Consider the following 12,126-nt stretch of genomic DNA (forward strand, 5'->3'; position numbering starts at 1 on the left):
TTTTTTACCAAAACAGAAAAAAAAATCATTCCATTCGTCGTCAACGACTACCACTATTATCATCATCATCATCATTAAGCAACCATCTCATATCATATCATCATCAAAATCAGGCAACATCATATTGAACAAAAAAAAAAATTTTTTTGATTTAGTTTTTTTTCCTTGTTTCTATTTAAATGTTTGAATGTTTTGATAATTTTCATTTAAAAAAAAATGTTTATCATATTCCAATTATGGTTGGTATTTTGTTTTTGTTTTTTTTTTTTGAAATTTCAATTCACATTTACGTAATTAGATTCATTTTTCATTTGTTGTTTTCCTTCCAATTAATTTAGATAATTTCAGTATTCATCAATTCAGATTTTCTTAAGAATTTTTTCTGTCAGTCATTTTGTTTATGGACAAAAAGAAAATATAATAAATTTCGCGGAAAATTAAATTAAAAATTTGCATTAATCAATCAACTATTTACTTATAATGACATTAACAGATTTTTTTTTATATTTCTCTCTTTCACACTATTATTGATTTCTTTGCTTTTAACATTTATCAAATTCGTTTTTCTTGTTTAAATAACATCACCATACTTTTTTGTCACATTTTAATTTTTTTTTATTTTCATTGTTAGAGATAAAACAACATTCATATATAAATTGATCAACTTGTGTCACCTATCCTGATTCGATCATCGAAAATCAAACATCAAAAATGATTACTGAATTTTTATCCGATACTTTTATGATTAAAGCAACAACAATGGATCATTTGTTTCAGAATGTTTTACTAATTCTATTACGTATTGTGGTTACAATTTATACCTATCTAACAATACCGATTTATTATTTTTTACAAAAACCAAATGATATATTGAAAAAATCAAAAAAAATTCGTGCAAAACAATTAAATCCAAATGATCCAAAATCAATATGGTTTAGTGTATTAGATCGAAAAGATTATTGTGGTAGTGTTATTGATATTGTTGAAACAATTGATGAAATGTGTAATAAAATTGGTGAATATTTATCATTAAAAGATCGTGCTGTTGGTTATCGTCGTGTAATACGTGAATATATTGTTTATGATACGGATGGTGTAACACCATTAAAATCGGATGGAAAAATTATTAAAAAACGTGAATTATCTGATTATGATTGGTTAACATATGAACAATTATTTGAACGTAAAAATATGATTGCAAAAGGATTATTACGTGCCGGTATTAAACATAATGAACCAATAGCAATTCTATGTGAAACATGTGCCGAATATTTAATGATGGAATTTGCAATAGCACGTGCCGGTTTTGTACAAGTAAATGTTTTTGCAACACTTGGTGAATCAGGTATTGCACATGCAATTAAAGAAACAAATTCCAAATATATTTTTACATCATGGGATTTAATACCGAAAATTCGTTCAGTTATACAAACATATAATTTGAATGTAAAAAAAATTATCTATATTGAACGTCGTGCTGAAAATGTTTCAATGGAAATTATTGAAAAAGAACAACATTTTATTCAACCAATTAATCAGGCACAATTTGTATCATTAAATGAAATTGAATCGGGAGGTCTCCAATCATCGAATGATGATAATGATGAAATGATTTGCAAACCATTAGATAAAAATCAAGTTGCTTTTATCGGTAAATTATAATTAATTTGATTGATTGATTGATTAATAATCATGTTTTTGTTTGTTTTTTTAAAATAGTTTTTACATCAGGCAGTACTGGTATACCAAAAGGTGTACAATTAACATCAAATCAAATGATACAAGTTTGTCATCAAATGTTACCATCATTATCGGAATATATTTGTAATGGACAAAAAAATATTTATGTTGCATATTTACCACAAGCACATATTTTTGAATCAACATGTGAATTTTTAATATTTGCACTTGGCATACCAATCGGGTTTGCCAGTCCATTTACATTAACCGAATCATCACCCGGTCTTGCTACAAATACTAAATCTGATTTAGTTTTACTTCGTCCAACATTTATGATATCCGTACCATTAGTATTACAACGAATACAGAAACAAATTTATAATAAATTAGAATCACGTTCATCATTTCATGTTCAATTATTTAATTATTTAATGAAATATAAAATTGATTGGACAGAAAAAGGTATTTTTAAAAATTTGGTTTTAAGAAAATTTTTAATTTTCTTTTACTTTTGATAATATTAGGTTATAAAACTCCACTAATAAATAAAATATTTTGTAAAAAAATTCGTGAACAATTTGGTGGACGTTTGGATAAGATAATTGTTGGTGGTGCACCATTATCAACAAATTTACAATCATTGATTAAAGCAGCATTAGATACAAAATTAGTTCAAGGTTATGGTATGACTGAAACATGTGGTGCATGTTTTGCTATGGACAATGATGATCTTTCATATGGTCGAAGTGGTCCACCAATGTTGAATGTTTATGCTAAACTTGATGATTGGAATGATGGCGGTTATCGTACTAGTGATCTACCTCATCCACGTGGTGAACTTTTAGTTGGCAGTAAAGCTAATTGTCTTGGTTATCTTAATAATCCTGAAGCAACTAATGAATTAATTGTTAAGGATAAAAAATTAGGAATCAATTGGATACGTAGTGGTGATATAGCTGAAGTTTTTCCTGATGGTACATTCAAAATTGTTGATCGTAAAAAAGATCTGGTCAAAATGGCTAATGGTGAATATGTATCATTGGGTAAAATTGAAACAACATTAAAAAATTGTGGCTACATTGATCATATATGTGTATTTGGTAATGCATTAGCTAATTATCTTGTTGCATTAGTTGTACCGAATGCAGAAAAAATGGGTCATTTAGCAAAAATACATCGTATTCCAAATGAAGCTCTACGATCAATGAATCATCGTTTATCTGATATTCTATTGAAATCTGTTCGTGAAACTGGTATTGAAAATGGATTGAAAAAAATGGAAATACCAACAAAAATTCAAATAGTATCGGATGAATGGACATCCGATAATGAAATGCTTACAGCAGCTATGAAACTTAAACGTTGTTCAATTAAATCAAGATATTTTTCAGTCATTAATGATTTATTCGATGATTCATATGGTAATTCCACCGAAATATAAATCCTCACACAACAAAATGGATATTATTCCTAATATAAAATTTATTCCACTGCAATTTTAAAATAATCAAAAAAAAAAACAAATTGAAAAAAAGTGATTGTTTTGTTCTTCTCATTTTGATTGGTCCAAATCTCATTGAATTTTATTTCCATTTACAAATCAAATTTTATTGTGCAAAAAAAATTCCCCTCAAATTGTTATATTTTATAATTGAATAAATGAATCAATTATATTCGTTGAAAAATTATTTTTAAAAATTTTTAAAAATTTGAAAAATGATTCGTCCTTTATGAACGGTGTGAACAGAATCGAACATGTTCTGCAGAATAATATGATGATGATGATGATGATGTTGTTTGAGATTCGATTTGACAGAATATATTGTCAATATATTGACCTTTTACCTCAATGTTTTTATTTATAATTTATTATTCTCTTCATTTTATTTAAATTTTATTTATTATTTATACTTTCTTATCGGTTTTAATCAATGTCTTGAATTGGAAATTCGTGTTTTTGTTGTTGTTGTTGTTGTTGTTGTTGTCGGGAGAAAAAAAAACAAAATCAAAAATGAATTGTCAACAATGTTTAACAATACGACGATTATTTTTTCTAGTTTTTTTATTTATAATGTGTTTATTAGCATTTAATTTCAGTACATTTTATCTAATATCATTGAATAGTACAACAATTGATCCATCATCAATTATTCATAATAATAATAATATCAATAATAATAATGATGAGCTAAAATATGATTTATTAATTAATGATAATTCTTTTAAAAATTTGGATAAAATTAATGGTAAGTTTTTGTGTTTACCTGTTGTAATTATCAGTTGTATTACATTATGTCTTCTTGTACAAAAGATCTTAATGTTCGTGTCCGTGAATTATTACGTATACGTTCATCTGTTTTGAAAGAATTACGAAGCTTAGAACGTAATCGTACATCGATCATACAAGAATTAACTGTACATAATAATGAATTGGAAAAATTAAAATCAACGATTGGTAAAAAATCAAATGAATTGGAACGACTTCAACTTCATATTAAACAAGCTGTTGTTGCTCAAAAAGAAGCCAAAGTTTTAGTCGGATCAATGATTGAACCGCCATTAAATTTATTGCCCAAACAAGCTCAGGCAAAAAATTTCATTGAAAATGGTATGACAATCAATGAACTGTTTTCTTTTTTTTCAATGATTTTTTAATTTATTTTACAGAAAAAGCTACCATCTCTCATTTGAATCATAATGAATGTCAAATGCACAATTGCTTTGATTATTCACGTTGTTCATTATTTTCATCATTTTTTGTATTCATTTATAATCATGATGATGATCATCATCATGTTCGTTCATCATTTGATCAAATCATTTATGATAAATTTCGTTCAAATATTCATGTAACAAATGATCCAAGAATAGCATGCATCTATCTATTAATCATTTCGGAACATTTTCCATATTGGAATGATCGAATTTCATTTCAAAATTATCTGGCTGCACTTCCATATTGGGCCGGTGATGGCCGTAATCATATTATCTTTAATATGAATCCAAAAATTGATCTAAATTCAATCGAATTGAATGTAAAAAAAGCAATTATTGTTCAAAATCAATTTTCAAAATCTTTTTCTAGTCTTCGTCATTCATTTGATTTAGTCATACCAAATGTACAGATTATTCATTCATTTAATGTGAATTTGAATGTGAAAAATTTCTCACCAAAATTATCACCTGCTAAACGAAAATATTTCCTCACATTCCTTGGCCGTTTGCGTCATGAAAATTCTGACCATAATAATAATAATACTGCATATGACGACAATCTTCAATTAATCATCAAAAATACAATGTTGAATCTATTGACCAAACATAGTGTTGTGAATCATAATGAATTTCTATTTGATTTTGATTGTGATGAAAAAACAAAAAAACTTTGTGATAATCAAACAATCATTTTACTTGAATCTACATTTACATTGATACCAATTATTATTATCAATAATAATTCATTTCATCATGATTTTTATCAACGTTTATTTAATGCTCTATCTACAGGTTTGTTTGTATTTTAAAGTTGAAAGATCTATTGATTTTAATTATCTTTTTTTGTTTTAATTTGATTAGGTTCGATTCCTATAATCATTTCGAATGATATAATATCACTACCTTTTGAAGATGTTATCGATTGGCGAAAAGCTACAATTCGTTTACCTATTGCTCGTATAACCGAATTATATGTCCTATTAAAAACCTATACGGATGCTGATATTATTGAACTACGACGATATGGATTACATTTTTATCAAACTTATTTTGCCAATTTAGATAAATTTATTGCAACATTTTTTGCCTATTTCGGAACATATCGTTTGCAAATACCTCCATCATCACCACCTAGTTATCGTTCGATTTATTATTACAATCAACCAAAATATGATATCCAATTTAATTCAAGTGATTCATTATTGACTAATTCATTAATTTATGATAATGATCCATCATCAGATGGTGATGAATTTCTTGGACCAATTGAACCACCGTTTGCATCAATCAGTTATCATCGTAATTATTCGATAACTATGAATAATTTATATTCCATTTGGAATGATATTAGTCTTACACCATTCCATACATTTCCTTCACTGCCATTTGATCCGGTTTTACCTTCTGAATCAAAATTTATTGGTTCTTCATATGGATTTCGACCAATCGGTGCTGGGCTTGGTGGCTCGGGTAAAGAATTTTCCGAATCATTGGGAGGAAATCATATTAGAGAACAATTTACAATTGTCATATTGACTTATGAACGTGAAAATGTTTTATTACTAATTCTTTCACATTTAAAAGTTAGTATCATAAACAATTTTATTCAGATTTGAAACATTCGATTTTTTTTAATAATGTTTATTACACACAGAATTTACCATATCTAAATAAGGTTGTGATTGTTTGGAATAGTCCGCAACCACCATCTATTGATATAATATGGCCTGATATTGGTGTCGATATTGTTGTCATTAAAAGTGAACGTAATTCATTGAATAATCGTTTTATTCCATTCGATGAAATCAAAACTGAAGCCATTCTTTCTATTGATGATGATACCAATTTACGACATGATGAAATTATATTTGCTTTCAGGTAGATTTGTTTAAATTTACCTTTTTCCTTATTAAATTTATTTACTTTGTTTCAATAGAGTTTGGCGTGAAGCTAGAGATCGTATCGTTGGTTTTCCTGCACGTTTTCATTCATATGAAACAAATGAAAAATCATGGTATTATAATTCAAGCTATACATGTGAATATTCAATGATTTTAACCGGAGCTGCATTTTTTCATAAAGTAATTATGAAATAATCTATGTTTGATGAGAAAAAAACTTTACTAACAAATACATTTATTTATTTACAGTATTATTCATATCTTTATTCATATTCAATGTCATCATTGATTAGAGATAAAGTGGATGAATTTATGAATTGTGAAGATATTGCTATGAATTTTCTTGTATCACATGTAACACGTAAACCACCAATCAAAGTAACATCTAAATGGACATTTAGGTAATTTTATTATTATTGTTTTGTTAAATTTTATAATGTTTTCTAAATTTTCAAAAAATATAGATGTCCAGCTTGCCAAACTGGATTATCCGAAAATCAATCTGAACATTTTCTAAAACGTCATAAATGTATTAATTATTTTGTTTCAATATATGGTTATATGCCATTACTTTATACACAATTTCGTGCCGATTCTGTTTTATTCAAAACACGTGTTTCACATGATAAACAAAAATGTTTTAAATATATTTGATGATCTTTCATTTCAAGTGATTATTTCATTTTATAATATTGTTTTTGTGTAAATATATTTGCATTTTTTCTTCTTTTCTTTTCTTTTTTGTTACTGTCTTGTTTTGTCTCTTGGTCAACAATCTATGTGTAAAAAATATTAGATTAAAAAAAATTGAATTAATCATTGAATTTAACTTTGAATATTAAAACAAATTCATTGTCAAACAGATAATGATGATGATGATGACTGGACTTTTGTGATGATTTTTTTGGGTATATATAAATCAATGTTTTTTTTCATTTGTTTATTTCACTTACTTATCATCATCATCTTCGTCATCTTCGTTTTTCTTATTTATTGATTGATTGATTGAATTATCGACAAAACTAATGGATTTTCGAAATATTTGGGCAGATAATGCATCCGATACATTATCGATAACATCGGAATTAACAACATCATCATTATCATTATTTTCATCAAATTATCATCATTATCAATATAATAATGATGATTTTAATAATTTTGAAATAAATAGTTTTGGTCGTACAACAACACCAACAACAACTGAATCAGCATTATCATCATCACCACCATTGACTGAATTAAATTCCGATACACAATCATTATGTTCAAACTCTAATCGTTACGATGGTGATGGACGGCATCCATCTACATCCACATCAACATCAACAGCACCAACAACATCGGATAGACGACAAAAAATCTATTGTGAAACAGTATCGGTTGCCAATTCTGGTCATGTTGCACAAATTGTTGGCAAAAATGGTTGTAAAATTAAACATTTACGTGCTAAATATGGTACCTATATACATACACCGGCTGCAAATGAAGAACCAGTATTCATTATTCGTGGACCAAAAGATAAAGTAATGGCCGTAAAACAGGAAATAATTCGTGCCGATAATCATTTTGCCGAAATAAAACAGGCAAGAAATGTAAAAATAATGCAAAAAATTGATTCAAATGGTAAGTGTTTATTCCGAAAAAAATTTTCAAAAAATCTTTCAATCAAAAAATGTTTTAATTTTCATAGATGCAGCATCTATTCGCTTGTTTATACCGGATAAATATATTGGCCTTGTTGTTGGTCGTAATGGTTGGTTTGTAAAAGATTTACAATCAACATATAATATTTATATTGAAACACCAAAATTTGATTTGTGTAATTATTTTCAATTATATGGTTCACGTGTACATTGTAATATGGTTATACATTCTATTTATGATTGTCTTTGTACAAAAACTGGTATTAATTTTTCGAAAAAAATCGATTCAAATGATATTTATTTTGATGAATGAACATCATCTGTATGTTTTGTCGATCCATTATTTATTTATTTATTTAGTTTTTTGACTATTTTTTTTTTTTTTTTTGTAAAAATATTTATTAACTTAATTTTTTTAAATTAAAATTTTGAAATTTTTTAAAAAAATTTTTATTTTTATCAGCCAAAATTTTAATTAATCAATGATATTTACAAATGAACGTTACAAATTTGATCTTAAAGCATAGCAGCAGCAGCAGCAGCAAAATACAAAGAAAGCAAAAAAAAGATTCTCTAAGCATCATCATTGTTGTTATCTCAGTTAGCTAAATAAGAAACGAGAAATCTGTGTGTGTGTGCGCACAGGTAAATGAAAAAGGTAATTCAAAAAAAGAAAAAGGTCAGCAAGAAAAACAAAACGAAAACGAAATCCTTATTCATCAAAAATGAATAAAAATGAAAACAATGATACTACATATTTAGTTAATGCATTATCACCAAGTTTTCCTTTTGCAATAACATCATCTTTTGGTAGAACATCTTTACAATTATTTTTTTTTGATGCAAAAAATTTTGCTGGACAAATCATTTTAGTTAATGTACCGAATGCTTCACCAACAAAATCACCATAAACATCAACAGCATCATTACCACATTCTTTTGTAATTAATTTTTTTGAACATTCATCCCATTTATTATAACCACAACAAATTGTTGTATGTGTACGATCAGCTTCTAAATGTTCTTCAGCATCAATTTTATCGACAGTAGCCAAAAAATTATTATTACATGTTTGTTTATAGATCTGTGTGCTGAATACTTTTTTATGTATACATGGTGATTCTTTTAAGAATTCTGTACGAAAAAAAAAAAAAATTTTGTCATTATTTAGCTTTGTTCTGTTTTGTCTATTTTTTTTAACAACTTACTTTGACGTTGTGGATTATTTGGATCACAAAATCTTGATATAGAATTATCAATTTGATCAACAATCAAATCAGATACTTCTTTATGTAATGGTGTACCACATTTTTTAATAAAATTTTTAACACATTTTGTTAAATCTTCTTTAATGGCTCTGAAAAATGAAAATGATTTTATTTTTACAAAAATTTTACAGAAAAAATTATTAAACCAAAATAAAAAAATTATATTTACTTGCAAATAGTATTCAATCCATCATTGGATGCAATCAATGCACTTGGTTCTTTTCTTTTACCTAATGCTTGTACTTTACCAATACAAACATCAATCTCTTTTAAATGACATGGATCTTTTTTGCCTTTTCTTGAACCTTTTTTTCTTTGTGCATCGATTTGTGAGATTAATATCGAACCGATTATCAATAAAAATATGATACCTATTTTTATTTCAAAATAAGATTATCATGAAGAAATGTAAATCGAAGAAAAAACTTGTAAATATCTTGAAAATACAAACCTCGAAAATTCATTTTTTAAGATCCAAAAAGTTGTTCGTTTAAAAAAATTTTCAAATTGTTTTTGATGTCGTTTCTTGTCGATTCACACAATCCAAAATGATGAAGAATTTACCTGCATACAATATCAACACGAACGACGAAGAAAAAAAAACTTGAACAAGTTTTTTTTCTTTTTCAAAAATTCAATGATGGATAAGATTGGTAATGATGATTTTTATATAGAAAAAAAGGAAGAAGAAGAAGAAGATAAGATTCCTTTCTTGATGTGTCTGTGACTCTGTCTGTTTCAACGTGATTCGCGTGTTTTTTTTTTACTTTTTTTAACAAAAATTCGCTAATGCAAATTTTGCTAACAAACAAAACGAAATGAAATGAAAAAAAAACCTGTTGAACCATAAAACCTTGATCATCATAAACACACATAGAGACAAACGAATAAAAAACATCAATATAATTGCATCGGACAGCAACAACAAATATCACACATTGGATTAATAAACAGACATTTGTGATGTGTGTTTGTTTTTCTGTGTATTTTTGAATATTTTTTTCTTCTGATTCTTCTTACTTTTTCATTATTCATTCATTCTGGTTACCATGGCTAAATAATTATCCTTATCACGTCAATTGTTTTGATGATTTTAATTTTCTTTGTTGAACAAACAAAAATATCTGACCATCAATAATCATCAATAATAATTAACATTTATTATTGATAAATGTTGTTGTTGTTTGGATTAACCTTGTAGTTGTAATAGAGAGAGAGAAAAAAAGGATGATCATCATTTAAAATAAAGAAGATGCCAAAAGGGGTAATCATCAATCATCAAGATTGACAAGACAAAATGTCAAATGCAAAAAAATCTTGAAATTCACCTTGAATTTTAGCAAAAAATATCCACAAACAAAGTTAAAAAAAAATGTCAAAATTCAAATTTTTCTTCATTTTTTTTCTGTTTGATCGATTACTTATCTAGGCAATCATAATAATTTGTGGTAATCATTACATAATGGATTTGCTTTTATTTTCGTTGAATAATTTAAAAATCAATTTATATAATGGCTTGGCAAAAAAAAATTGATAATAATAGTGTGTTGTTGCACGTGTTTGTAATTTGTGATTTGTTGTTTTTGGAAACCTAAATCATATTATTATCCTTATTATTATCTAATGTGTTTTGTTAATCATTAGAGCGAAACTGATGATGATTATTATTATTATAACATGAATTGAATGAATTGAAAAATTTAATTTATTTTACGCGTTTGTTCCAAAAAAACAAAACAAACATCTTGAATCATTGAATTATTATTGATTTTTTCTCTCTGTTTGTTTCGTTCTCTATCGATTATTTTAAACACCCGAAAATAACTTTAACATAGAAAAAAAGATTTTCATAACGAAACGACGAAAAAAGAGATACTGTGTCAAAAACAAATTTCTATGTGTTTTTAGCTAGTCCATTTTGTTTGTTTGTTTTGGATTCAAATTTAGATTTTTCTGTTTGCTTTCTTTCACTTCACCAATATCATCATCATCATCATTTTATTGTGAGGGAAGGGAGAACACAAAACAACCTTGAATTCAATCAGTTTTTTTTATATCTGTTTGTTTGTTTATTTCAATTACATAAATAAATAATTTTTTTTTTTTTTTGTTTTCTTTTGAAACAAAAACGTTTCAGCCCTAATAATATCAGATTTGAAGTAAAGAAAGAAAAATTTCAAATTTCAAATTTAGAAAGAAGAAAAAAAATGTTCCAATTTTTTTTCTGTTTTCTGTTATCGTCCAAACAGCAAACACGTGTTTTGTGCGTGTTAAATTGGAAAACATTTTTCTTCGTGCAATAAAACAGCAACAGTATCTGATTTTTTTTTAGTTCAATTTTGTCAATTTTTTGTCCATTTTTCCCAAAAATAAAATCGATTATTTTTTGTTTCCAAACACATTAACATCGCCATAATCAACAAGTGAATCTGTTGATTTTTTTTCTTTGAAACAAAAAACATGAAAAACATAAAAAACAAGCCATCATCAGATGATACAAAACAAACAAAAACCTTGACCTCCACACACAGAAAAATTATTATTGATAAACCTAATTAGATATTCGTAAATTTTGTTGTTGTTGTTGTTGTTGAAAAGATTTGTTGTTGTTGTTGTTGTCTACATCATCACTATCCAAAAATACATTATTGATTTTAATTGTTGTTGTTGTTGTTGTTTTCATCAATTCAATCAAGACAAAACAAAAAATTCATTCGTCATTGACATTCATCGCTTTTTTCATTTCATTCGTTTGATAATTTTCAAGCATCATCATCGTCATTAACAGGAAAAAGTTTTTTTCTTTCTTCACTTCTTTTTCTCGATTGATTGTGCCAATATTTACCTGTAAAAAATTATTTACATTTTCTCCAAAATGGTTAGGTGATTTATTTGAAATTCTGTTTGTTTTGTTTT

At 26.5% G+C, this 12,126-nt stretch overlaps 4 protein-coding genes across 4 annotated transcripts; 3 read left to right on the plus strand and 1 right to left on the minus strand.

Annotated features, from left to right (window-relative positions):
- Positions 1-3: 3 nt before the first annotated feature.
- Positions 4-3,365, plus strand: LOC113795924 (long-chain-fatty-acid--CoA ligase 4-like). Its single transcript, XM_027346163.2, has 4 exons — positions 4-239; positions 632-1,651; positions 1,720-2,142; positions 2,205-3,365. Exons 2-4 carry the CDS (start codon positions 712-714, stop codon positions 3,119-3,121), a joined length of 2,280 nt encoding a protein of 759 aa, XP_027201964.2. The 5' UTR covers positions 4-239; positions 632-711; the 3' UTR covers positions 3,122-3,365.
- A 90-nt stretch (positions 3,366-3,455) lies between these two features.
- LOC113795874 (exostosin-3-like) lies at positions 3,456-7,120 on the plus strand. The gene is made up of 8 exons (XM_027346103.2): positions 3,456-3,926; positions 3,992-4,288; positions 4,348-5,187; positions 5,257-5,978; positions 6,050-6,273; positions 6,332-6,476; positions 6,546-6,697; positions 6,761-7,120. Exons 1-8 carry the CDS (start codon positions 3,692-3,694, stop codon positions 6,948-6,950), a joined length of 2,805 nt encoding a protein of 934 aa, XP_027201904.2. The 5' UTR covers positions 3,456-3,691; the 3' UTR covers positions 6,951-7,120.
- A 112-nt stretch (positions 7,121-7,232) lies between these two features.
- On the plus strand, positions 7,233-8,299 carry LOC113795870 (RNA-binding protein MEX3B-like). The gene is made up of 2 exons (XM_027346100.2): positions 7,233-7,922; positions 7,990-8,299. The coding sequence occupies exons 1-2, from the start codon at positions 7,322-7,324 to the stop codon at positions 8,253-8,255; spliced, it is 867 nt and encodes a 288-aa protein (XP_027201901.1). The 5' UTR covers positions 7,233-7,321; the 3' UTR covers positions 8,256-8,299.
- A 69-nt stretch (positions 8,300-8,368) lies between these two features.
- On the minus strand, positions 8,369-9,968 carry LOC113795871 (uncharacterized). Its single transcript, XM_027346101.2, has 4 exons — positions 9,662-9,968; positions 9,380-9,581; positions 9,151-9,299; positions 8,369-9,076 (listed from the first exon to the last, which is right to left on the minus strand). Exons 1-4 carry the CDS (start codon positions 9,672-9,674, stop codon positions 8,655-8,657), a joined length of 786 nt encoding a protein of 261 aa, XP_027201902.2. The 5' UTR covers positions 9,675-9,968; the 3' UTR covers positions 8,369-8,654.
- Positions 9,969-12,126: the final 2,158 nt, after the last annotated feature.

This window comes from Dermatophagoides pteronyssinus, unplaced genomic scaffold (genome assembly GCF_027571235.1).
Source record: "Dermatophagoides pteronyssinus isolate colony J.1.1.1.1 unplaced genomic scaffold, Derpt_VIB-CSIC_2022.12 sq0009, whole genome shotgun sequence".
In the NCBI taxonomy this organism is placed as follows: domain Eukaryota; kingdom Metazoa; phylum Arthropoda; class Arachnida; order Sarcoptiformes; family Pyroglyphidae; genus Dermatophagoides; species Dermatophagoides pteronyssinus.

Coding starts and splice junctions, on each gene's coding strand:
- LOC113795924 (XM_027346163.2), top strand. CDS start 712: ATGATTACTGAATTTTTATCCGATACTTTTATGATTAAAGCAACAACA. Junction 1,652..1,719: donor AAATCAAGTTGCTTTTATCG/GTAAATTATAAT, acceptor TTTTTAAAATAG/TTTTTACATCAGGCAGTACT. Junction 2,143..2,204: donor AATTGATTGGACAGAAAAAG/GTATTTTTAAAA, acceptor TGATAATATTAG/GTTATAAAACTCCACTAATA.
- LOC113795874 (XM_027346103.2), top strand. CDS start 3,692: ATGAATTGTCAACAATGTTTAACAATACGACGATTATTTTTTCTAGTT. Junction 4,289..4,347: donor AAAAAATTTCATTGAAAATG/GTATGACAATCA, acceptor TTTATTTTACAG/AAAAAGCTACCATCTCTCAT. Junction 6,477..6,545: donor GAGCTGCATTTTTTCATAAA/GTAATTATGAAA, acceptor ATTTATTTACAG/TATTATTCATATCTTTATTC.
- LOC113795870 (XM_027346100.2), top strand. CDS start 7,322: ATGGATTTTCGAAATATTTGGGCAGATAATGCATCCGATACATTATCG. Junction 7,923..7,989: donor GCAAAAAATTGATTCAAATG/GTAAGTGTTTAT, acceptor TAATTTTCATAG/ATGCAGCATCTATTCGCTTG.
- LOC113795871 (XM_027346101.2), bottom strand. Junction 9,300..9,379: donor GGATTGAATACTATTTGCAA/GTAAATATAATT, acceptor TTCATTTTTCAG/AGCCATTAAAGAAGATTTAA. Junction 9,077..9,150: donor AAATAATCCACAACGTCAAA/GTAAGTTGTTAA, acceptor TTTTTCGTACAG/AATTCTTAAAAGAATCACCA.